General features: G+C 49.0%; 8 protein-coding genes across 8 annotated transcripts; 3 read left to right on the top strand and 5 right to left on the bottom strand.

Moving 5' to 3' along the window:
• Positions 1-266: 266 nt before the first annotated feature.
• FPOAC1_010895 (uncharacterized protein) lies at positions 267-1,267 on the bottom strand (the record flags this gene model as incomplete). Its single annotated transcript, XM_044855283.1, has 3 exons — positions 267-750; positions 805-1,023; positions 1,089-1,267. 3 exons carry the CDS (start codon positions 1,265-1,267, stop codon positions 267-269), a joined length of 882 nt encoding a protein of 293 aa, XP_044702596.1.
• A 2,181-nt stretch (positions 1,268-3,448) lies between these two features.
• FPOAC1_010894 (uncharacterized protein) lies at positions 3,449-4,936 on the top strand (the record flags this gene model as incomplete). The annotated part of the gene is made up of 2 exons (XM_044855282.1): positions 3,449-4,433; positions 4,488-4,936. The coding sequence occupies 2 exons, from the start codon at positions 3,449-3,451 to the stop codon at positions 4,934-4,936; spliced, it is 1,434 nt and encodes a 477-aa protein (XP_044702595.1).
• Positions 4,937-5,591: 655 nt separating this feature from the next.
• FPOAC1_010893 (uncharacterized protein) lies at positions 5,592-6,269 on the top strand (the record flags this gene model as incomplete). The annotated part of the gene is made up of 1 exon (XM_044855281.1): positions 5,592-6,269. One exon carries the CDS (start codon positions 5,592-5,594, stop codon positions 6,267-6,269), a length of 678 nt encoding a protein of 225 aa, XP_044702594.1.
• A 369-nt stretch (positions 6,270-6,638) lies between these two features.
• On the bottom strand, positions 6,639-7,833 carry FPOAC1_010892 (uncharacterized protein; the record flags this gene model as incomplete). Its single annotated transcript, XM_044855280.1, has 2 exons — positions 6,639-7,678; positions 7,731-7,833. 2 exons carry the CDS (start codon positions 7,831-7,833, stop codon positions 6,639-6,641), a joined length of 1,143 nt encoding a protein of 380 aa, XP_044702593.1.
• Positions 7,834-8,637: 804 nt separating this feature from the next.
• Positions 8,638-9,083, top strand: FPOAC1_010891 (uncharacterized protein; the record flags this gene model as incomplete). Its single annotated transcript, XM_044855279.1, has 2 exons — positions 8,638-8,851; positions 9,079-9,083. 2 exons carry the CDS (start codon positions 8,638-8,640, stop codon positions 9,081-9,083), a joined length of 219 nt encoding a protein of 72 aa, XP_044702592.1.
• A 373-nt stretch (positions 9,084-9,456) lies between these two features.
• On the bottom strand, positions 9,457-10,926 carry FPOAC1_010890 (uncharacterized protein; the record flags this gene model as incomplete). Its single annotated transcript, XM_044855278.1, has 2 exons — positions 9,457-10,222; positions 10,361-10,926. The coding sequence occupies 2 exons, from the start codon at positions 10,924-10,926 to the stop codon at positions 9,457-9,459; spliced, it is 1,332 nt and encodes a 443-aa protein (XP_044702591.1).
• A 681-nt stretch (positions 10,927-11,607) lies between these two features.
• FPOAC1_010889 (uncharacterized protein) lies at positions 11,608-13,950 on the bottom strand (the record flags this gene model as incomplete). The annotated part of the gene is made up of 5 exons (XM_044855277.1): positions 11,608-12,050; positions 12,101-12,470; positions 12,535-13,127; positions 13,180-13,747; positions 13,909-13,950. The coding sequence occupies 5 exons, from the start codon at positions 13,948-13,950 to the stop codon at positions 11,608-11,610; spliced, it is 2,016 nt and encodes a 671-aa protein (XP_044702590.1).
• Positions 13,951-15,661: 1,711 nt separating this feature from the next.
• On the bottom strand, positions 15,662-19,273 carry FPOAC1_010888 (uncharacterized protein; the record flags this gene model as incomplete). The annotated part of the gene is made up of 6 exons (XM_044855276.1): positions 15,662-16,973; positions 17,026-18,364; positions 18,416-18,482; positions 18,533-18,916; positions 18,972-19,105; positions 19,210-19,273. The coding sequence occupies 6 exons, from the start codon at positions 19,271-19,273 to the stop codon at positions 15,662-15,664; spliced, it is 3,300 nt and encodes a 1,099-aa protein (XP_044702589.1).
• Between the last annotated feature and the right edge of the window lie 1,834 nt (positions 19,274-21,107).

Here is a 21,107-nt window from a genome sequence, read left to right as displayed (position 1 = left end):
ATGTAGAAGTCCTGTTGCGTCTCGATAGGTCTTTGACTCGGTCATCGCTTGCTTAGACTCTAAGGCACACTCAGATCCGTTCTCATACCATTGTCCTCTTATCGTTTGTGTCGTCTCTCATTCCATCACTTCCAAGGATTGCCCTGTTCTTCTTATCTCCGTACAGAATATCCCAGCAATTTGTCACCGCCGCAGCTCGTAATCAAACCGACGCATCAGATTCAACATCGCCTTCATTAGATCATCAACATTCAATAGCAGATCGCCTATTTAGCCTCCGCCGCGATAACAAATGGGGCAGGTCGTCGTGTAGGTGTGAGACTTCGGCTGTGGCTTCGCGTCGTTGCCTTGGGCGTCTCCCACTCAACCATGGGATGCTCCTTAATTTGTGCCTCCTCTGCGGTGTTGGTGTTGTATATCAGGTACTGGAAACCAAGGAAGAAGTCGCATGACGCCTGGAACATGCCCGAGATCTTGAAAGACCAGGGGATCTCGGACTTTGATGTGAAGAACCAGAACAGCTTCATGGTATCTCCACCAATCCAAGCAGCAAGAACTGATAATCGTAGACCCTTGGATGATTTGGTTCGTGCATTGATCAAAATCTGAGGAATAGGTAATGTAGCCTCCACGCCGAGCCCAATGCATCCAATGGCATTGGCGTACACAGCATAGAGCCCAGGCATCTGGGAAAGGAGAAGCTCAAGAACAACGAGAGCAGCAGCAAAATACATAATAGCTTGCCAGTATCTGTCTTTGATTAGTCCGACGATACTCGTAAAATATCTGTGACGCAACACCTACCGCCGGGGAGATCGCCATTGCCAGAAGTTATAGGGGCGCTGGAAGCCCATGAGGCTGTCGTCGGTGCCAGCAAAAGGCAGGCCAGCATCGCCGCCTTTAGTGGGTGGGGGAGGTCGGAAGTCAAGAGCGACCTTAAGGAGAGCCACTTGCACGACAACCATCAATAAGGACTGAAGGAGTAAACTCGTATCGTATTGAGCTTGAGGCCAGTAGAATATTCTACATTCGGGAAACACGGATCAGTCGCAGTCCACACAAATCGCATTGAGTGGGGTAAAACAAACCTGAGGAGAGACGCGACCAGCATAATAAGAGGAATGTCGAGAGAGAAGCCTGCGCTGGTCTTGTTTCGGTACATGGAGACAATCTGATCGGCGTAGGAGAGGATAGGCGACATGACGATGAAGAAGGGGGCCACCCAGGCCGTCAGCTCCATAACCCATCCTATGAGACTGTCTGCCATCCTGCTGTTGTTTTATCCAAGTCCAGGAGATCGTATTTAATGCAACAAAAAGCGGTAGCTGTTGAAGGAGATTCGACGCGATGGGGTTCGAGGCGAGACCGATAAAAGATTTACGTAGACGATGGCAGGTTCATTCGAAAAAGTAAATGCAAGTAGGGATTGACGCTATGTAGCCAACTGATTGATGTCTGTTGTAGTGCAATGCAATGCAAAATTATGCGAGTGCTAAAGTGATTGATTATAGAAGAATAAAAGAGAGGATGGAGGAATGAAAAGTCCCGAGTCAAGTCAAGAGGCGCTGGCTGAGTCGGAGTGGGTGCAGCAAGGGTAAAGGGGAAAGACCCGACGACAGTCTACTAAGCCAGTCTCGTAATTTTGATAATAGTGGGCGTTCTAGAAGGCATGGCTCTTGTTCTCGCCCAATCAGGGCTCACGTTGAGGTGAGCATCGGTTATCCCCGCTGGAGGTTTAGTGTGCAGAAGCTTAGCTAGAGGCTCTGTCCATGGGGCCCCTAGCAAGGAGTAAAAGCCCCTAAATTTCGCCCTGTCAATGGGCGGGTTGAAGCCAGTGCAGAACGGCCCGGGGGATGAAAGTGAAAGCGGCCGGCAGTTCTACGATTGGACCAATGAGAGACAGGTACATAGGCTACACTCAGTTACGGATCCAGTGGGCTGGGATAAGTTCCCATTCCAGGATGTATGCTCAGACTGGATTGGCTCGACTTGAGACACACGCGTTCGTCCTCCTTCTTTCTGATGCGTGTCTATAAATACCCAGGTACCTATCATACCTAGAAGAGGTACTTGGATTGTCTTGATCCATAGCAAAGCTTCTTTCTCTATCCTCGGCGGGCCCCTCTAAAACGTTGACTACTAATTACCATATCATCGGAGTAACGGTTACCCCATAGCTGGCTGGTGGAAATGAAGGCGGAGCAATATGTGATCAATGTTCTCGTATGGAACACGCTTGCTTTTGGCCTGTGCTTTGTATATCATTCTACCTCCAAGATAGGCTATTCAGTAGGTAGGGAACGGCTGTCATCAACAAAAGCCACACGGGACAACCTGCCGCTTGCGGACATTCAGCACTTGATTCGTTGTATGAACCAAACCTTGGAGCATAAGATTTGATGGCAAAAAGAATCGGTATTACCAACGAGTAAGCCGGATTATATGCGGTGATACTTGATGAGATAAAGGAAGTGTGCGATATATCGCTAATCGTACTTGCCGCCACAAGACAGGGTTACAGGTCTAATATCCTGGACGGATAATTCGAAGCTCATCCTCATCATTATACAACTAGACCCATTCTCGTGATGATATTTTCTTTGCCACTACCAACACTACAAGATAATTATCAATTAAATAGTATCTATTAAAGCACTGCAACTTTGTTATTGTCAAAACATACTACATATACCATTGTATACGTATTTCCAAAGCCGTTAGACGGGCACAGACTATTGCTCGTCTCACTGTCTCTCCATACGTTCGTCCACGAGATAGCATGTCACAGAATTAATCTCATACCATGTTCAAAAGCAAGGTGGCTGTCAATAGCAGAAGCACTACGTGCTTGAACGAAATCTTGCATTGAAACTTCGATTATGCCTCAAGTGAGATATCACAATACAAGCACATATTTGACGCTGTTGAGCAAGAATGTATGTAATGTTTGGACGTGAGTGTAATCTACACCAGAGGTCTTTATTATCAAATTAAAAGATCAAAGTTCTGATCACATGGAATACATGGAGGTACATGCGCCTACCAATTCAAAGCTCTCGCTCTTTTCTTCATCACGTCGCGTTGTTTTTCTACCTCTCTAGGAACCAGTCAGGCATTCACTGCATCGCTTCCGTATTGTTTTCAAACAGTATATGCTGCATGATATTCTTCATTGGCCACTTGAACAAGATTTTTGTTTGCTTAGCGAAGTGGGCTATTGGTTATGTTATTGTCAACTTTATTGCCAGTTCTTGCCACTGGCAAAAGGCCGTTTGACTGTCATCAGTTCCCATCACTGTCAGCTCCCCATGCTATCCTTTTAGCAAACACTGCCCGTGCTATCCCCCTCTCTTCACCTCTCCATCTCAGCATCCCCTCCAAGCAAACCTTTTTTCTTGTTCATAACCTACGCTTCGTCATTTGAGCCATAACGAAAACTGCAAACACAATGGAGTTCCTTCTCGGTTCTGAGAGACGAGAACGCCCTTCTCGAGCTGCAGCTCCCACAAAGAACATGAAAGAACCTGATTCTGAGGATGATGACCAGCCTATCAGGCCCCAAAAATCGTCTACCGCAAGAGTCATCCGTGCTAATAATGAAAACCCAAGTGTTGGCTTTAACCCTGATTCGATCACAGTCGTCTCGGCACAGAGCAGTGCTTCGTCCATGGCGACACTCAACCGACCATCTTCCCCGAAGAAAAGAAGCAGTCCCGAAGCTGAGAGCGACTCTCTCGCCAAGAAGTCACGCAAGATAGTGATCAAGACTAAGATGTCCACCCAAGCCGTGACTCCAGCGCCTCCGCAAGCCGGCACCACACCGCAGCCAGCCCTCTGCAGCATCCCTCAGATTGAGGCTATGCGCAAATACCTAAATTCTTTGGAGAGTCGCATAAATCAGGATGCAGCGGACCGTGACGAGGCTCAGAAAAAAATTGTTTTAATCGAGCAGAAGTTGCAGGATGCCCAAGCAGCCAAGACGGGCGAGAAGGATCTCAACCATCCTGCAGATGATCAAGACCTACGCAAAGAAAACGAGGATCTGCTCAAGGAAAACCAGAAGCTCAAGATACGCATGGCAGAGCAGAACCATTTCATCGCCACCCTGAAACAGGACCGCATCACCCCGTCCGGGTTCAAGCTTATGGACAGTGATGTAGAGAATGAATGGAAGGGAATCGCGTTCGAAATCCGCAACTTTGTTTTTCAGGTTCTCACCAAGCAGCCATACCGAGATCAGGCACCTCGAGGAGCGAACCTGAAAGACGTCGAAGCACTCAAGAAGCAGCAAAAGAAGAACATCCACACAGCCCCATATCACTTCCAGCGTTACATCTGGTTGCATCTCGTCGAGGACATCTTCCAGGCTGGAAAAGCTACCTGGGGAGGTCCCACAGGCAATGCGTTCCATCGCTATTGTTTGGACATATCCGGTAGGTTTTGATCATCCCTTCCCTTTTCTCCATTTGACACTGACAATTTCTCAGAAATTGACTTTGACGGCATGACGCAGCTAAGTACATTCAAGTCTAGCCAAGCCGATGTACTTTCCAAGTGTTTTGATGTACACAACCGCGAAGAGGCCATGAGCATTGCACGAGAGATGGCGATGACCCTGGAAATCTTCATGAACCCTGACGCAATAGAAAACAAGTTGGGTCCTCTGAAGCGTCTTATGATTATTGTTCGCAAAGCAGTGGAACTGAATGACAAGTTTCTGAGATCTAGGGCATTTTACCTCACCAACTGGCTAGTAAGCGGCGATTGGAAGTGGGCTGACCTCGACATCCGTTACTACTCGGGAGAGGAAGGCGGAGTCAGGAACGTGGATGTTGAGATCTCACCCCGACTTGGGAAGATTGGAAATGCTGACGGCCGTCATTTCGATGAAGCTTTCGAGATGTGCAAGCCTATGGTGACCGTACATCTCTCATGAGGAATACCACGGCGGGCGGTAGTGAAGTGCAAACAAATTGGGAGTAAGGTGTCGCTGATCGTTCATGGTCGATTGTCAGGAAGACATACTTGGGTCAAGGCCAGGGTGCATGGTCAGTTTTGTAGTGAACGAAACCTCAGGTGATTCGAGAGAGCATGCATATAGCTAAGGGTTGTCTGTGGATGGATATGTCTTTGGTTGATGTGATGTTCCTGATTCAACCCAGATCGATATCGAGTGCTCTCGGATGAGTAACCGGGGCTTGGTTATTGTGAGAGAGAACAACAAAGTAGAGCATTGAAATTGATATTTAACTATGGATGTGATTCGTCGTAAATGTTAGTCTGATAAGATGTTGATCAAGAGCTTGTAAAGTGGGCTAGCATCATGGATGCCTCAGGCTTGAGCCATCTTTGGACACCGCCCTATCCAACGGAAGGGGTCCAGGACACCCTGTCTTGGCAGTATCGCATCAACTCGATCTCCAACTAAGCATTGAGAATCAAGCTTTCTTTTTCCTTGTTCATTTCTGTCATTATAAGCTTAGATGATACCACGTTGATAACATACAACCAAACACAAAAAAGGTACATCCCCCTCATCCATGATAGCTCTACATTCAACTAACTCAACCCCTCCATCTCTAGACCTAATCATGCCTGCTGTTCCCCAAGATGCGCCCGAGTCCGCTGGACAAATCCCCGCGCCCGAAAAGTCAACCCCTACCTTCAGCCCCGAAGATGTGACCGTCATCTTCGTTCTCGGCGGTCCTGGTGCCGGCAAGGGTACCCAGTGCTCCAAGCTCGTCTCTGAGCACGGCTTCACCCACCTTTCTGCCGGTGACCTGCTGCGCGCTGAACAGGAGAGGCCCGGTTCCCAGTATGGCGACCTCATCAGGGACTATATCCGCAACGGTCTCATCGTTCCCATGGAGGTGACTATTGCTCTCCTCGAGAACGCCATGTCCGCTGTCCTCAATGAGACAGGATCGCAGAAGGGCCGTTTCCTCATTGACGGTTTCCCTCGCAAGATGGACCAGGCTGTCAAGTTCGAGGAGACCGTCTGCCCTGCCAAGCTTGTCCTCTTCTTCGACTGCCCCGAAGATGTCATGGAGTCCCGTCTCCTCGAGCGTGGCAAGACTAGCGGTCGCGATGACGACAACGCCGAGAGTATTCGCAAGCGATTCCACGTCTTTATCGAGACCAGCATGCCTGTTGTCAACCACTTTGAGGAGGTTGGCAAGGTTCTGAAGCTTGATGCTACCCCTACTCCCGATGAAGTCTATGCCAACACCGAAAAGGCCCTCGCCGAGCGGCTGGGATCCAGCTTCTAAGGCACGCGTGATCCGAACATATACTGTACTTTGGGGGCGCTGTCTTGGAGTCGGACCCTCAAGTGTTTAGACTAAGACCTTAATAATATCCAAGCTTATAAAAGACTTAGACCTCGCGTCTAGAACAGTAATAGAAAGCTCATGATTACGCTGTATCTACAAAGTATTCCTCTGGCAATATTGCCCTTTCCCATGCCACTGATACAAGCGTTCTTCAATCCCCAGGAGAACCCTAACGTAACCTACCTCATCCCATTCCATCTTACTTGCTCAAAAGGGTATACATAACAATCACTACCAAAGCCCAACGCCCATGTTGTTGTCGTTCCCTGACTATCGCCAATTCCTGTTCCTTACAAACTTGCACAATCAGTTGTCATCGTACATCTTCATCAAACCAGCTTTGATGTCCGTCATCTGTTTTCTGTGCACCCGTTCACGATTTTCCGATGCTGCGATTCTCTCTTGTAAGGTCGCAATATTCTCATCTTTGGCCTTGAGACTTGCCCGGGCAGTATCACGTCCCAGCATGATACCCTTGGTTCGGCGTGCGGCAGTGGCCAGGATATTTTGCACAGATGACAGGATCTTTGGGTCAACTTTTTGACCTCGCAAAAGGCCCATGACCTCGTCCGTTACGTCGTAGTCTGTCTCAGGAGGGCTGCTTGGAGGATGCCCTTGCTGTCTGGATGGTGTCTTCGAGGGTGTAGTGTTTGCCGAAACGGTAGCAGATGACATGGTATCAGTGTACCGCGAGGGGGTATTATCGAAGGAGACCTGCTTTTGTCTCTTGGAATTGCTGGTAGGAAATAGGTTACGCGAAACAGAAGGTGTCGGCAATCCGGAAATGACATCTGCAGAGCGCGAAGTGCTAGGCGTGGTGTATCGTTTCGGGACAGCCTTCTCAGCACTTTTGTCCGCGATAGCAGCCATCTGACGCTCCTCATCCGATCCTAAATCGCTGAATTCTTCCTCATCCTCTTCAAAAATGTCCCGGCGTCTCTTGGCCGGCCCACGAGACGGGGTTTCGACAGCTGCTGATAACAAAGTAGACGGCTTTGAAGAACCCGAAGCATGTATTCGGTTACTGTCAGACTTGGGTATATGAGTATCGGCCTCAGAGTCTCCGCCAGACTCTGTGTTATCAGCAGAATCTTCGTCAACCTGGTGTCGGCTAGGAGTAACTTGGTAGCCATACGTCACAAGAGACTGCTGGGTCATGGGAGGAGGTGCGGATCTGGCAGAGTCATTGCCTTTTCGGGGGGTCCTCAGACCGTTCTCGCGAGTTTTAGCCTCATCTCTCCAGAGAAAGAAGTTGCAGTCATCGCATTTCCAAAAAAGCTTGCCATTATTGGGTCCTGTCTTCTTGACTTCACGAAGCGTAGCCTTTTGACGAGGCTCACAATTGCCTATGACATTGTTATTATCAGAGCGAAAGGCACCGAAGAACTCGACACTTACACCACCAATGACCATCACTATAACGGCCCTTCGGAAGACGCTTTTTCTGTGATCTCGGCGTCTGGGGGTCTCGCTGACTTTTGAACCTTGGAGTCGAAGGCATGCTTGAGTTGTCGTTGGCCCAGCAACCAACTATACAGAAAGATCAAAGACAAAAGTTTGCAACAAGGTCACGTAGTGAGGAATGTTTTGACAGTATCGACAAATTATGTCAGGAGGAAGTAAGTGCAGACGTCAGAGCGGGAACCACTATTGAGGATTGTACCTGAGCCTATGCGGGGTGGGATCAAGCTGAGGTTAAGTTAAGCAACGTAAATGCGAGGGGTTGGTTGGGCGGCTATCAAGATGCACGAGCCACAAAAACTATGCCAACCACGAAACAACAACGTTTATCTTCGTTTGCTTTAACAACCACAAATTACTGATGAATACGGATATAGATGGATGGTTTCATTCTTAAGACCGTACCCACGGTCGGTCTATACAGACAGGTAATGTACTGATGAGTAATTAGGTACCTACCTACCCAGGCGTGTACAACACTCATGTTCTTTTTATGACTTATACAACCCTGCAACAACTGACTTACTCTTCCCGACTATATTCAAACCACGTTTTCGTATTATCATCTTATAGGTCTAACTTAGTCAAGCCTGGGATGAACGTTGTGATCTCATATCAATGTGTTAATTCACTACCTTCATAATTTTGGTATGAGAGCTTGGATGAGTTTTGTGTCACGTGATCACACATCCATTCTCACCTGATTTTGCCATGATGCTCTCATATCTCTCATTGCCATCACTATCTCAAGCAAGGGCCGACTATTTCTTCCAGATACCAATTTCGGGTCAAGGCAGTCTTCTTGGCTAGGTACTTTTGGCGACACAAAACAACTCAATTCTCGATGGCTCCACGCATGTCTCTCTTCACCGGGCGCCTCGCCGTTTTGACTGCTCGACTCACTCGTCGCACATCGTTTCTGGCCGTTCAATGCAGCCGGCCTTACTCTTCTCAGCCCCCAAAGCCTCGTCGCAACGATGAGGTCAAGTTCTGGCCATTCTTGGTTGTAGCTCTTGTGGGAACTGGGGGCTACGTTGCCCTCGTCAATCGTCGTAGTGGTGCGTTTATTTTTGATATTCATTCCTAATCCAATGCCTCTCATAATGGTACGATGTATCAATATCTGTATCTCAGTTTATGACTGAGATGGGGTTTGAGAACTCGCACTTGACTGTGTATTGGAATTGATTATCAGCCCAAACCCTGACTTCATATATAGGACGGATACACAACCCAGACCCTCACAAAAAGTTCACATCATCCTTTTAACTAATTTTGTCCCGAGTTTAATGTAGCCATCGGGGCGTCATACAATATGTATAATATACCAAATACCAAATCTCACGGTAACAATTCTACGGACCAATCCCACGGACCTCCCGTTGTGTTTAAAGCATTCATTTTTGATCCTATATCTTGGAAGACAAGTGCCGTGACACCATCTTCTCTTCAATGCTGGGAAGTAGAAAGCCAATATGCTCATGAAACCGGCTACGCCATTCGCAACCCCTCGTTCGCTGGATTTCCTCATGTGCCCAACGATGTATTAACACAAAGCAGGTATAACAATGTCCCCCGTTCCCAGAAAAAGCCCCCTCATTTTGCTTCCCCACGACTGCTCTAGTCTCGTTTTTGGTCGTATCCTAGCATTTCCGTTCTGCGTTTAATCGTCATCTTCCGTTCGCTCCTTAGGCTCTCGAGGCTCGCGGGGTTCACGAGGCTCCCGGTTCTGGTTCTGTCGGCGTCGATCCTGGGCACCGCCCATACCAACGTTGGCGACCTTGCGCTCTAACTCCTGGATCTCGCGCTCCTTCTGGGCCTTGGCATTGGCCTGTTCTTGGCGCAGGACGCCAAGGACGTTCTGCAGAGTTGTCCTCCAGTGGTCGACTCGGTTGGCCAACTCTTGGTACTGCTTTTGACCGAACACACGGTATGTGACCTTGTGAACAAGGAACTTTTGACGCTGCTGGGAAAGTTTACCCTCGACGAGACCGGCGCGAATCACATCGATAGCCCACATCTCAATCTCATCCTCGGGGATCTGCAGGGCCTTGGTGATCTTGGAATATTCAATTTCGCGGCTAGGAGTGGAGGCGGCCAGGCTGGAGAATGTCAAGAGACGCATCTTGCGGTGGAGCTTCTCGTGGTCCAGGCTCTCCTTCTCGACCCAACCCTGGTGCTCATCATTGAAGTCGTTGTAGTCCTCGAGGTCCTGCTCAGCAAAGATGTCGAGAAGTTGCGAGTAGACGGGGTGGGAGTCGCTGAGGGCCTGTACGCTGGGAATGCCCCGGAGATCTTGGAAAAGGAAGTGGTTGCTGGAGGTAAGGGCCTTCTTGACAGCACGAAGGGACAATCGCTGGGCGTCTTCGGAGGAGATGGCGTCGCCGTCGAATGTTCGGAGGGCCTTGACAACGTACTCGTAGGCTTGTCTGTCAAATGTTTAGCAAGTCGTATTACGAAGCAACAGTACAGGTGCAGCTATCTCTGTAAGAAGATATCAGAACTGGAACAGTCTGGATATCGCAAACAGAACAACTCGCCCGCCGTATGTCAGGGCGTGAACTTACTGCTCCTCGCCAGCCTCAAGGGCAACCTCGGCAACCTCCTCGTAGATCTTTCGCTGGAAATCGGCATCGGTTCCCCAAGTAGCGAGCCATTCGGGAAGCTTATCGAGGTATGTGCGCAGACTCTCAAACATGGCATGCGACCTCAAGAATTTGAGAATCTCCATAAAGACACGGGCGCGGACGGGGTTGCTGGGTTCGAGCAGGTTGAAGACGGTGGTCAGGGCGTTGAGTGACAGGCCGACGCCATGGACGGGAGAGTTGACGAGCGGCTTGGCAAAGGTGGTGCAGAGAGTAGGCAGGAACTTCTTGGGGTCGGAGGACTGCAAAACCAAATGGGTCATAAGGTTGGAAGCGGCGGTATACTCCTTCTCGGGGACAGTGTTAAGGGCCCCGGATGCAGAGACCAGCTTGGACAGAACCTCCTCGTTGGAAGGCTGCTTCTCCTGGCTCAGAAGCTGCTTGGCATCCTCAGCCTTGAGGTACTCGGCCATCTCGGCAGCGAGATCCTCGAAAGATCCATCAACAAAGACCAGAGTGGGCTGGCCGGCATTCTTGGTATCGGCCATGTTTGCCTAAGACTCCCACGCGGGGGGATTTTTCGATCTAAAGAGTATCGGTCGTGGTAGTCGTCGAGATTCTCGTTCCGGCCTCGGAGATGCGGACGAGAAGTAGTGAAATTAGCGAAGACCGGGGCGGAAGGGACGATCTCGAAGCGTTCGTTTGTAAGGTCGACGAGCGGAATAATGTGAAGTTTCTCGTCCCAGGCGAATAGCCCTCTCTAGTGGGGCCTTGCACCCCGCCAGATAGGTTTTCTCTATGTGTGGGCGCTAAGCGATAAATCACGTGGAGATAAGACTCATAAGTTGTCTGTCCTACCTACGAAGGTATATTATTGAAAGCCAAGAAGTAGGTAGTTCAACAGCCCAGGCTCACATATTATGACTGTATAAGACAGGCTGCAATAAACAAAAAACACGGGACTTTTGGTAGGCTTTCAATAGTTACTAAATGCTTGGCATCAACCCTCCTTACCCATGACGCACCTCCTCCATTCTCTATGAGCCATCATGTACTCAAGCAAACTAGACAAATAAAGTTACCCATAACAAACCCCAGTAATCCTTCCTGTACCGCCTCTATGGAAATTTCGCTGTGAAACAAGATATGTCAAGAAAACACCCAACAGAAACCCAACACCAATACCAGACCAACAAAACATTCGACTCGAGAATTGCAATACTCTTGGTTTATCGCTTGGCCTTGCTTGCCTTGATCTTCTCGCCATTGTCACCTGTGGGGTAAATGCTCGAGTCATCGTCCGGGAATAGTTCTTGGTCGCCCTTACCTCCCATCTCGATGAATTCGTCTGGTGCTCGTCGAGAAGCAGGATCAGACTCTTTTAAAACGTTTGTGACGCGGCCTTTGTTCTTTGCAAATACCTTGACGGGTCGCTTGTCCTTGCCAGCATCGATTTGCGCGGTAATTTCAACGGTGTTGAGTGATGACAATAATGTTCGTTCACGGGCAGGACCTCTCCGATTGACTACGAGGCCGGCAATGCCGCCCACCAAACCACCAGTGCTATCGTTGACGGAGGGGGAGCTCTGTATGAGCCAGGGGTGCTGCAAGCACTGGTCAATCGTGTACCTCTTCTCGGGATCGACAATCAACATTGAGTCAATCAGGTCAACTATACAAGTCAGCAAACTTATATTTCAAGTGCAGTATGGTAGTACTTACGGGCTGGGTCTCCAACAGAATCCCAGTATGGCGATGGATAATCGAAACGGCCACTCTTAATCTGTTGCGAAAGTGTGAAAGGGAAATCGCGTGAGTAGAGTTCATCAGAGAATGGTGGGAAACCACACAAGCAGATGTAAAGAACGACACCCAATGACCAGACGTCGACGGCCTTTGTATACTTGCGTTGCTTAGAGTCGGCAAGAATTTCGGGCGCGACGTAGCTGGGAGTTCCGCAGAGTGTGGTTGTAAACGATTCCTCTCCAATGATCTTGGCCAAACCGAAATCCGCCAGCTTCACGTGGAGATTTTTATCTACCAACAAGATGTTCTCAGGCTTGATGTCACGGTGCACAATGTTGCGTTCGTGCTAGGTAAACGGTCAGATCTGTATAATCCGCAGGAGGGCGTCGACCCAAGATAGAACAACTTACCAAGTACTTTATGCCCTGGAAAAGCTGCACGAACAACTTCCTCGACTCATCTTCGCTGAGCTTCTGCTTCATTACTATGAAATTGAACAGCTCTCCTTCTGGCGCCAATTCGAGCACCAAGTAGACGCGATCTCGTTCATTAAACGTATCCTTCAAACAAAGGACATTAGGGTGGCTGACGCCCATGAGGACACCGATCTCCTGCTGTAGACCCTCCGTCTTGGAGCGGTCCTCAACCCCCGGGTGTTTTGTGAAGATTTTGACAGCAAAACGTTGCCCAGTTGTCTTCTCGACGCAAAGGTAAACCTCTGCAAAATGGCCCTTACCAAGTTTCTCGAGGAGAGTATACTGTTGTAGGAAAGCGCTGGTTTGGCGAGTCTGGGGGTACCGAAAGACGAAGCGCGCCTTACCGTGAACCGCAATCTCGTCTTGTTCCTCCAACTCACGACGTTGATTCCGTCCTACAATGGCCTCATTGACGTATGTACCGTTGCTCGACAAGTCTTCGACGATCGCTACTGTATCATTACCCTTGTTCTCAGTAAAAATAAGGCAATGTCTGTTCGATACAATGCCATCGTTGACAACAATATCTGGCAAGTGGTTAGTAACAATAAAGTGGCCTACGATCGCTCTGCTACTTACCACACTCAGGATGACGACCGATCAAATAGCCGCCAGAAGGAGCGCCCTTCTCCTTCTTCTTCTCAAAGGTCTCTTCATCTTTCATCGCTGCCGATTTGCCGTTCTTATCATTTGTGTTATTCTCGTTCTCCTTCTTCGCCACATCGGAAACCGTGTGTGGGAGTGGACATGCGCTTCGCTTCTTCAACACGATGGGCTTATCTCCGTACTTTGGGTCCAGGGGAACAAGGTATCCCCAAACACCCTCGCGAATCTCATCTTCGATATCGTCTGAAATGGCGGGGTGGCGATCAGCGAACTGACTCAACGGCTGCGTGTCTTGGGGCGGAGAGGACAGCGCCTGGCTCTGTGAATTGTCTTCGGATTTTTTGGGAGTACTCTCGTTTTCCTTCTTTTCCGGAGAAGTCACGGCAGAGTCTTTGTTGACCTCGCTGTAGTCATCGGTATGGTGTGTGAGAGGGGATGGAAGATGCTGTTTGTTAACAACAGGAGTCTTGTCTGCGTCACCCTCGAGGCGCTCGGTTCTACGAGGTTTCTTGGTCTCTGTCTCGTCATCTGGCAGCGAGCCCTGAGAGAAGGTGAAAGTTAGCGACGAGCAGCGTAGGCAAAGCGCGACACAAGATGAAATGATGGATGTAAACAGGTTCAAAGGAATATTGCATCGCGAATACAGGCAAAGAAAAATGCCACTGTTCAAGGTGGAAGTAAAAGAGTGAGGGAAGGACTAACGCGCTGACGCTTCAATTGGCTCTTCTCTGGCTGCGGAGCCATGATGGTAGCTATACTGTACGGCCAAGCAGAGAAACCAAAGAGTAACAGATTGCAATAGTTAACAGTTGAGCGATACACAGTAATGCTGATAATAACGGTAACGTTAGTCGGTGGGGTTCTCCGGTAGTTGTGATGCCTTGGAAGAAGGGGAAGAGAAAAAAAGGGAAGATTATGGACGGGAGGAAGTCGAAACGAGCAAGGGCGTGAATCGAGCCTGGACCAAGATGGAAAGCTACCTAGGTACTGGTGTTCCTGCTGAGCGAGCATGGAGCCTAGAGCAGCTAGCTCAAGCTAAGGTACCTGAGTGCGACAACTGCCTAGATGGTGCCTGTCATTTAATTGGATCCGAACCAAGCCACTTTGAACAGCCTCGATGGAATTCGAGTCACAGATTTCAAGAAGAGGTCTGGGCTGGTAGAGTAACTTTTTTTTTTACTCAACTTATGCCGGTCAATTTTTCCTTTGTCATGTTCACTAATAAACAGTAATAGTGCTCATTCGGACTGCTCAGGAAATAGAGAGAAGTCACGCTCAGTGCGATTTTTTGCCTCGTGAAATTGTCCATGACAGCATCGGTCGGTCCATCGCCTCGTCTCTTGTCTCTTGCTCACCTGTAAGGGGTGGGTCAAACCTTTAAACCCACTGCAAATGGATCTCTCAGTCTTGCCGGCGTCGTCCATCATGTGAGCGTCCAGTTAAAATCAATCCGTCTCTCAAAAGCAACGGCAAAACTCCCCGGTGGCAGTGTGCCTTACAAGTGGATCGATCAGCCAAGATGACATAACTCCGGTACATAGTTAGAGATTAGAACAGATCGAGATATCAACTCATGCCCAGCGTACAGATGATCCCGAGTCTGGCAAATTCAACCACAAGTTACTTAATGGGTTTGTCCTCAAAGTATGGTGACTTTTTCGGCGTGCAGTATCGTCACATACAGCCTACGCTGTGGATTCTCCTTGTACATAATATCAACCCCGTGCACTAAATTCTGTACCTTCATCTCATCACCTGTCGATCCCGAGTCACGCCGCTTCTGAGTCTCTCTCGCCTGCCAGCGTCACGCGCTCTATAACAGCAATGGCTTCTATAACTTTGTCAGCTCTTCATTCCATCTTGCGACGGGCAATTGACGGTTGGCTATTTATTTGACGCATTTGTTAGAAAATTATGAATCAGCGAGACTGATCAGGGTGAACACAGCATTTATAATAAAACACAATTTCGACTTGACATTATTACCATTATTCAATATCATGCCATGCATGGCCAAGTCTTTCTCATGATAAGTAGGTGTAAAGTAATTAACAGGAACTGCCGATAGCCAACGACCCGGCCTACGTGCCATAATACTGCTATTAGAAAGACATGTATGCCACTGTGCTTCCTTCAAACATCCAAAGATACATAAAATATGCTCGAATCCTTCTCCTCTTTCATGTTGTCCTCTAGACTCCGTGGAGTCTCCAGGTTGACCTTTCCAGCCTCGTAGTGTAATAAGCATTGTTGTCAACGCCGGTCAACTCCTTTGCGCCCAGCCATGTCTTTTATCAAAATGCCTGCCATCCTTCCTTACCAAAGAGAATTCGTCGTCCATTAAACAAAGTCATTACAAGCAGACACCATGTTTGTTTTGTTTGTGTGATCGGGAAAGATGATAGAGAGAATAGCAGGAACCCAGGCCTGCCAGTTGTTCCCAGGATCTGGGTTCCTATCTCTCGGGGATCGCAGTTCTGGCCAGCCTGCCTCCTGTACTAACTCGCTTCTGAAGTCGAGCTTCTTTCTCGCGCTGAAGTTTCTCCGCTGGGCTCATGTTAGCAGGCAGCGAGGGCACTGCATCGCTTGATCCCCCTCCTACGAGCGTACGCCCACGCTTCTGCTCTACGTAGAGCTGCGCGTAACGGCCTAGGGGGAATGCTGGCATTGTTCCAGGAATTTCAGCCCCGTTCTGAACCAACAACTCGGCTACTGGAAATGGTACGGCTTTCGCCTCCGAGTCGGATGCTGTGTGCGGCGGTGTTGGTGACGGTGCTGCCGGGTCTGCTGCAGCCAGAGCAAGCCATACAGCATGCGTACCTCTCATCTTATCAACTGTATTTGGGTTCGCCTTGAGCGCCAGCGCATAGAGCACCTGCTGTATCTCGTTCTTCTTAATGCCAGCCAGCAAGGTCTCATCTGCCGTGCCATATCGCGACAAAGTTGGCGAAATGGGTTCAACAAATGCTCTGTCCACGTATTTTGATGTGATAAATCGAAGACGCTGTTCACGACTGGCCTGGCCTGTCGGTCTCAGCGACTGATCAAGCTTTGCCTCCCAAATCATGTTTGATACTCGGTTCCCAATCAACAGTAGAAGCTCGACAATATCAATAGTGAAAGACTTTATGTCCAGCGTTAGAGACCGCACCTTGCTGATGTGAGTACCAAGCGACCGGTGGATGCCACTGCATTCGATGCAAAGGATGATGCCCAAGTTGATGGACACCCATTCAACCTTGGAACCAGAGCCGCAGTCGGCGCACCACATGTTGCCTTGATCATTGTCTCTGACCATTTGAAGCACTCGATCGGGGTTTTCGTCATAGCCTGAGCTGGATGTCCTGATAGCGCTTGGTCGTGCGCCAACTGTTATCCTTCGACTTGGTATACCACTGTTAGAAGTACTGTGATGGTTACCATGGCTCAGAGATTGTGTCTTTCCTGTAAGGACAGAGCCAATGTCCCTCCTCATAGAGGAATCACCGTTTGATGATGTTGGCTTTCCCTGGTAACTGCGGCCCTCCATCGCGCTCTGCAAAGCATTATTAATGTGCATAATCCAGCTGTTCATGTCTTCTTCAGATGTTGCCTGGTATACCCTCTTGAAACTGGGAGTGATTACTTCAAAACAAAACCGGCGTTCCGCATTGCGAGCTTCTCTGACGGATGCCATGCGAAGATCTATGGGGTCCATATGAAGATCAAGCCTCTGCTTCCAGTTGCTGTATTCAGATAGTTTGCCTTGGTCCAGTACAATCCAGAACCTGGAAATCACGTCAACGAGAGGCTCCTTCAGAAAGAAGAAAATAAACTCACTTATGCCAGCCTTGTTTATTCAGGTTTCGCGGGTCGACATGTCCTCCAGGTCTGTTGAGCGCCCACAAAAGTCCTTCTTTACGGTGGGTGACAACAGATGGCCCGTTGTCTCGCTCTTCGAGATCCCGGATGCCCTTAAACTTGGAAACCGCTACTGGGCTTCCAACGGATGACTGGCCAAGGCTGCCAGGAGACCTAGACAACTCGACACCGGATGGAATACCCACTGTTCCAGTATTCAACTGGGATCCTGTGCTGTCGGCACGGCCTAGATCAGAATCCGATGTGTTGCCCGTATTACCATTACTGGCAGAGGAAATAGGCATGTTGCTAGCAGTGCTACCTTGGTCCGGTTCCTTATAAGGCGTGTTACTCTTCTCGAGAAGCCGTCTCTTCTCCTCGCGCTCACGTCGTTGATACTGGTACTCCTTATCGGCTTCTTGAACCTCGTTAGACAGAGCCTCTAGCTGTGGAAGAAGGACCTCGATCTTCTTTGCAGTTGCCATGAAACCCCGTGTTTGATAGTCGGCAAATTTCGTAAGCTGGGATAGAACCTCTTGTTCCTTGCGACCGCCGTGGAGATCTTGCATGAAACTTGAATAGTCGAATCGTTTTAGTTCGAAGTTGCGCCGTTTGTTTTGGTACTTAGAATCGGCTTCCGCAAGTTTCTTAGCCTTAACTGAATCCTGTCGCTGTCCCAGATAGCGCGATACGTATGCGTAATAATCCTTGCTTTCTTCCTCAAAGTCTCGTTTTTTCGATTCGGCTTGTTTGATGTCAACCTGATATAACTTGGTTACAGGCTCAATAATAATCTTCTGGAGGTTGTAAGTATTTTGGCGCTCGTAGGATAAGATTTCTCGGGCAATTTTATCGAAATAATGTTCCAAAGCTGGCTGCACTGCGTTGGCATTGGTCGACGCCGCTTCTCGTAGCGCATCGACAAAGGCAAGGAAGGCATCGTTGGCTTCGTTCTGGCAAGAGTGCGCATGTTCTGCTTTCTTTAAAACCTTCTTCATCTGTGTCCTCATATTGCCTGTCTTTTGCTCCAAGGCCTTAAGAGTAGCTCTGAACACAGGGCCATCGTCACTAACCATGGACTCCTCGCCTGGTTTAGGACAAGCCACATCCACTTTAACAGCTTCTTTGAGGTAGGGTAGTCCGGGTGTAAGAGGCATCTCGGCCGAGGGAACTAGAGGTGAAACGGGCTCGTCAATCACATCGGGAACAGTCATGCGAGAGTCAACTGATTGGGACGACGCGACACGAATTTTGGGCGGAGACGCCAGAAGGAAAGGAGGTGATGGTGAGCTCGGGTGGCTCAAAGATGCCGGCGTGCCTGAAAAAGCATGAGCGGGTGAGGCATAAACGTTCCCTTGAGGTTTGTTACCTGCAACGAAGTAAGAGAAACTGGCCAATGTGTGCAGTCGATGCGCGCGAGGGTCATATTCGACAAACTGGTACCGGATTAGCAAAAGCTCGCAATGAGAGAGGGATGGTAAAATACGCTGCACGAGTTTCTCCAGCCACCGCCCTTGTCCTCTGTCGGCTTCGGGGGCTTCCATTTCCAGGTCCATTCAAATGATACTGATGGGCTCCCTCCTGTTGAATAATCGCCAACCAGTGCGACATTGGCGTTTCTGTGAAGGTTCGGGTCTGCATGGAACTCTCTGGTCACCAAGTTCTCGACTTCTTTGAGATTTGAGGCGTAGACATAGGTAAGTCCTGATATGCTCGTATCGACTGCGGTAGGTGCTGAGTCGGAAGGTGATGTTGGTTGCGCAAGCTGTGCCTGACGCATGACAAATGTGAAGGAAAATATAAGCTCGTCGTCATTACTGAGCTTCACGAGGAAATTCGGTGCTGCCGTTGCGTTCGAAGTATCGGGATCCTGTACTTGGGTCAGTCGAGACTTCAAACAAAGGTCGCAAACCGGCGCAACTTACCTGAACGAATTCTATAGGAGATGTGTCGCTGAGCGGTTTCTGAACCGACACTCTAGTAGCAGGAAATGCATTGGGAACAACGTTCACGGAAGTGCGCTTTCGCGGATTTGTGACCACCAAGGAGGATATGCTCACTAGATAACAGAGTCGGTCAGTTAGAGTAATAAGCCACAACCTCAGTGCAAGAGTCCAGCGAGAGGCAAGGGAAAGGCGGGGAAGTGACAGTGCAACAACATACATCGGTTCTGGTCTCTCAAGTAAAGAGCAGGCCCTTCGTCGGGCTTGCTACTGACGATGCCCATGGTCGAAGTTGATCAAAAAGGGCAACGAAGGTCGAAGGTCGAGGAACGAATACAGTTGCGACGGGCCCCAGGTTACTGGAGCTGTCTGGATCTTTTAAGATGGACTGGAGCAACGAACGAACGAGCGCACGCACGCTGGGGGGGCACACCACGACAGGCGACACCGTGACACCGTGACAGCGAGCTGCTGCAGCCAGCAGGTAAAATAGCGCCGGTACGAAAAGTGGTAGCGCGGGGCTCAGGGCGGGACAGGGGAGGCCGTCATCTGGCGCTGAGCCAACCAGAGAGGCCCACTCGTACCTCAATTTAGAGTAGGTTTGGTATTGGGGTCTCAGGCTCGTCAATCGGCCGTCAGGAGGTAGGTAGTGTGCCTGGCAGCGGGAGTATTTTATCGTTGATTACAGAATATTGGGGTGCTTGTAACGAATGCGTCAAGGTTGACAGGCAACTGAGGAGCGTTGAAAAAAGGCCCAGGCAGTCAAATAAGAAGAAGGAGAACCAATCACATGCGACAATAAGTGTTGTTGCCTATGGTAGTCGTAATGCTATCAACGATGGAGATGGACAATGTTGAAGTAGCTATTTGTTGGTTGAATAGATTAGGTTAGAACCTACTATCTAGGTATCTAGAGAACCAAGGTTTGGTTCGAGGACTTGCGGCGAAAAAGAGGATGATATGCATGAAAACGGAAAGCGCAAAGGGGAATAGGAAGACGACAGTTTAACAGCCCCGGTATCATACCTACCTACCTAGGCAGGCATAGAGAAAGGGCGGGGGAGGCAGGTACAGTAGCTACTAAGGTAAGGAGGTAGACAGGCTACCTATGCAGTAGCAGTAAACAGCTGGAAGGCAAGGCTCGAAGAGTCTTCTCTCTCCACAGATTACAGACATCTACCCATTTTTTGGTGGTTATCTTATTAGGTATACCTGACAAAAGGTCAGAGACCAGGCATCGAGCACCAGGTACCTACTGGGTAGGCAGGTTAGTGGTAGGTATCTATTATATATACGAGGAATTATAGGCATAGTTAAGTTAGATCAATCATTATGCAGCTGTTACCTGGTCTAAATTAAATCATCTGTAGTTAATCCTTTCTCGTTCTGCAGGGTCTCTCTCCATGCAACTTGATCAAGATAGCTTGCTTTTGGATTCGCACAAATACCAGACAGCCAGCCTAACCGATCTCATCATCAATCACACAATTTTTAGTGATCAGCGAGCACAGACCGTGGCTAGCAATTAGTTCTTCTTCGTTGCTACCTAACCATGTACCATTCGTCTTTGTTGATTTGATGATGCATTTGATGAATCACTTATAAAGAATGCTGCAGTTGTTTAGACGTCAACTCTTCTTTAGCACAACAGAGTATGATCACAGTAATCGTACTTGAACCCTTCTTCCCTTCTTTCTACTAACCAAACACCAGCGGTTTGCTTTATCTGGCAAGTCTGATTAACGGATCAGGGTAACAGGGAACTGTCTTTAGCCGGTCTGAGCCCCTTGCTAGGCAAAAGGGACATTCTTTATAGACAGATGTTAGTGTGCAATGGTTCACCCTCCTTGACCCCAGATGGGTCAGTTTGGTAATTGTACGTATTGCTGAATCGTGATTGACGGTCCGACGAGATCTTAAGCCAACCAGATGAGGTTCATCTGCAACTTGAGCCAAGACCAAGCCAAGCGAAACGAGTCTGAAAACTGGGGAGATGCAGCCCGTTGATATACCGACTTGAAACCCAACGGCGCCACTGGTGGGCGCGTGGGCTAAGACCCAAGGTAGAACGCCAAAGTCGCATGTTGCGATAGGTGGCTTTTGACGGTCTGCGGAAAG

This window comes from Fusarium poae, chromosome 4 (genome assembly GCF_019609905.1).
Source record: "Fusarium poae strain DAOMC 252244 chromosome 4, whole genome shotgun sequence".
NCBI classification, from domain to species: domain Eukaryota; kingdom Fungi; phylum Ascomycota; class Sordariomycetes; order Hypocreales; family Nectriaceae; genus Fusarium; species Fusarium poae.
The sequence above is the reverse complement of the archived record's forward strand: the minus strand, read 5'-3'. Positions and strand labels throughout refer to the sequence as shown.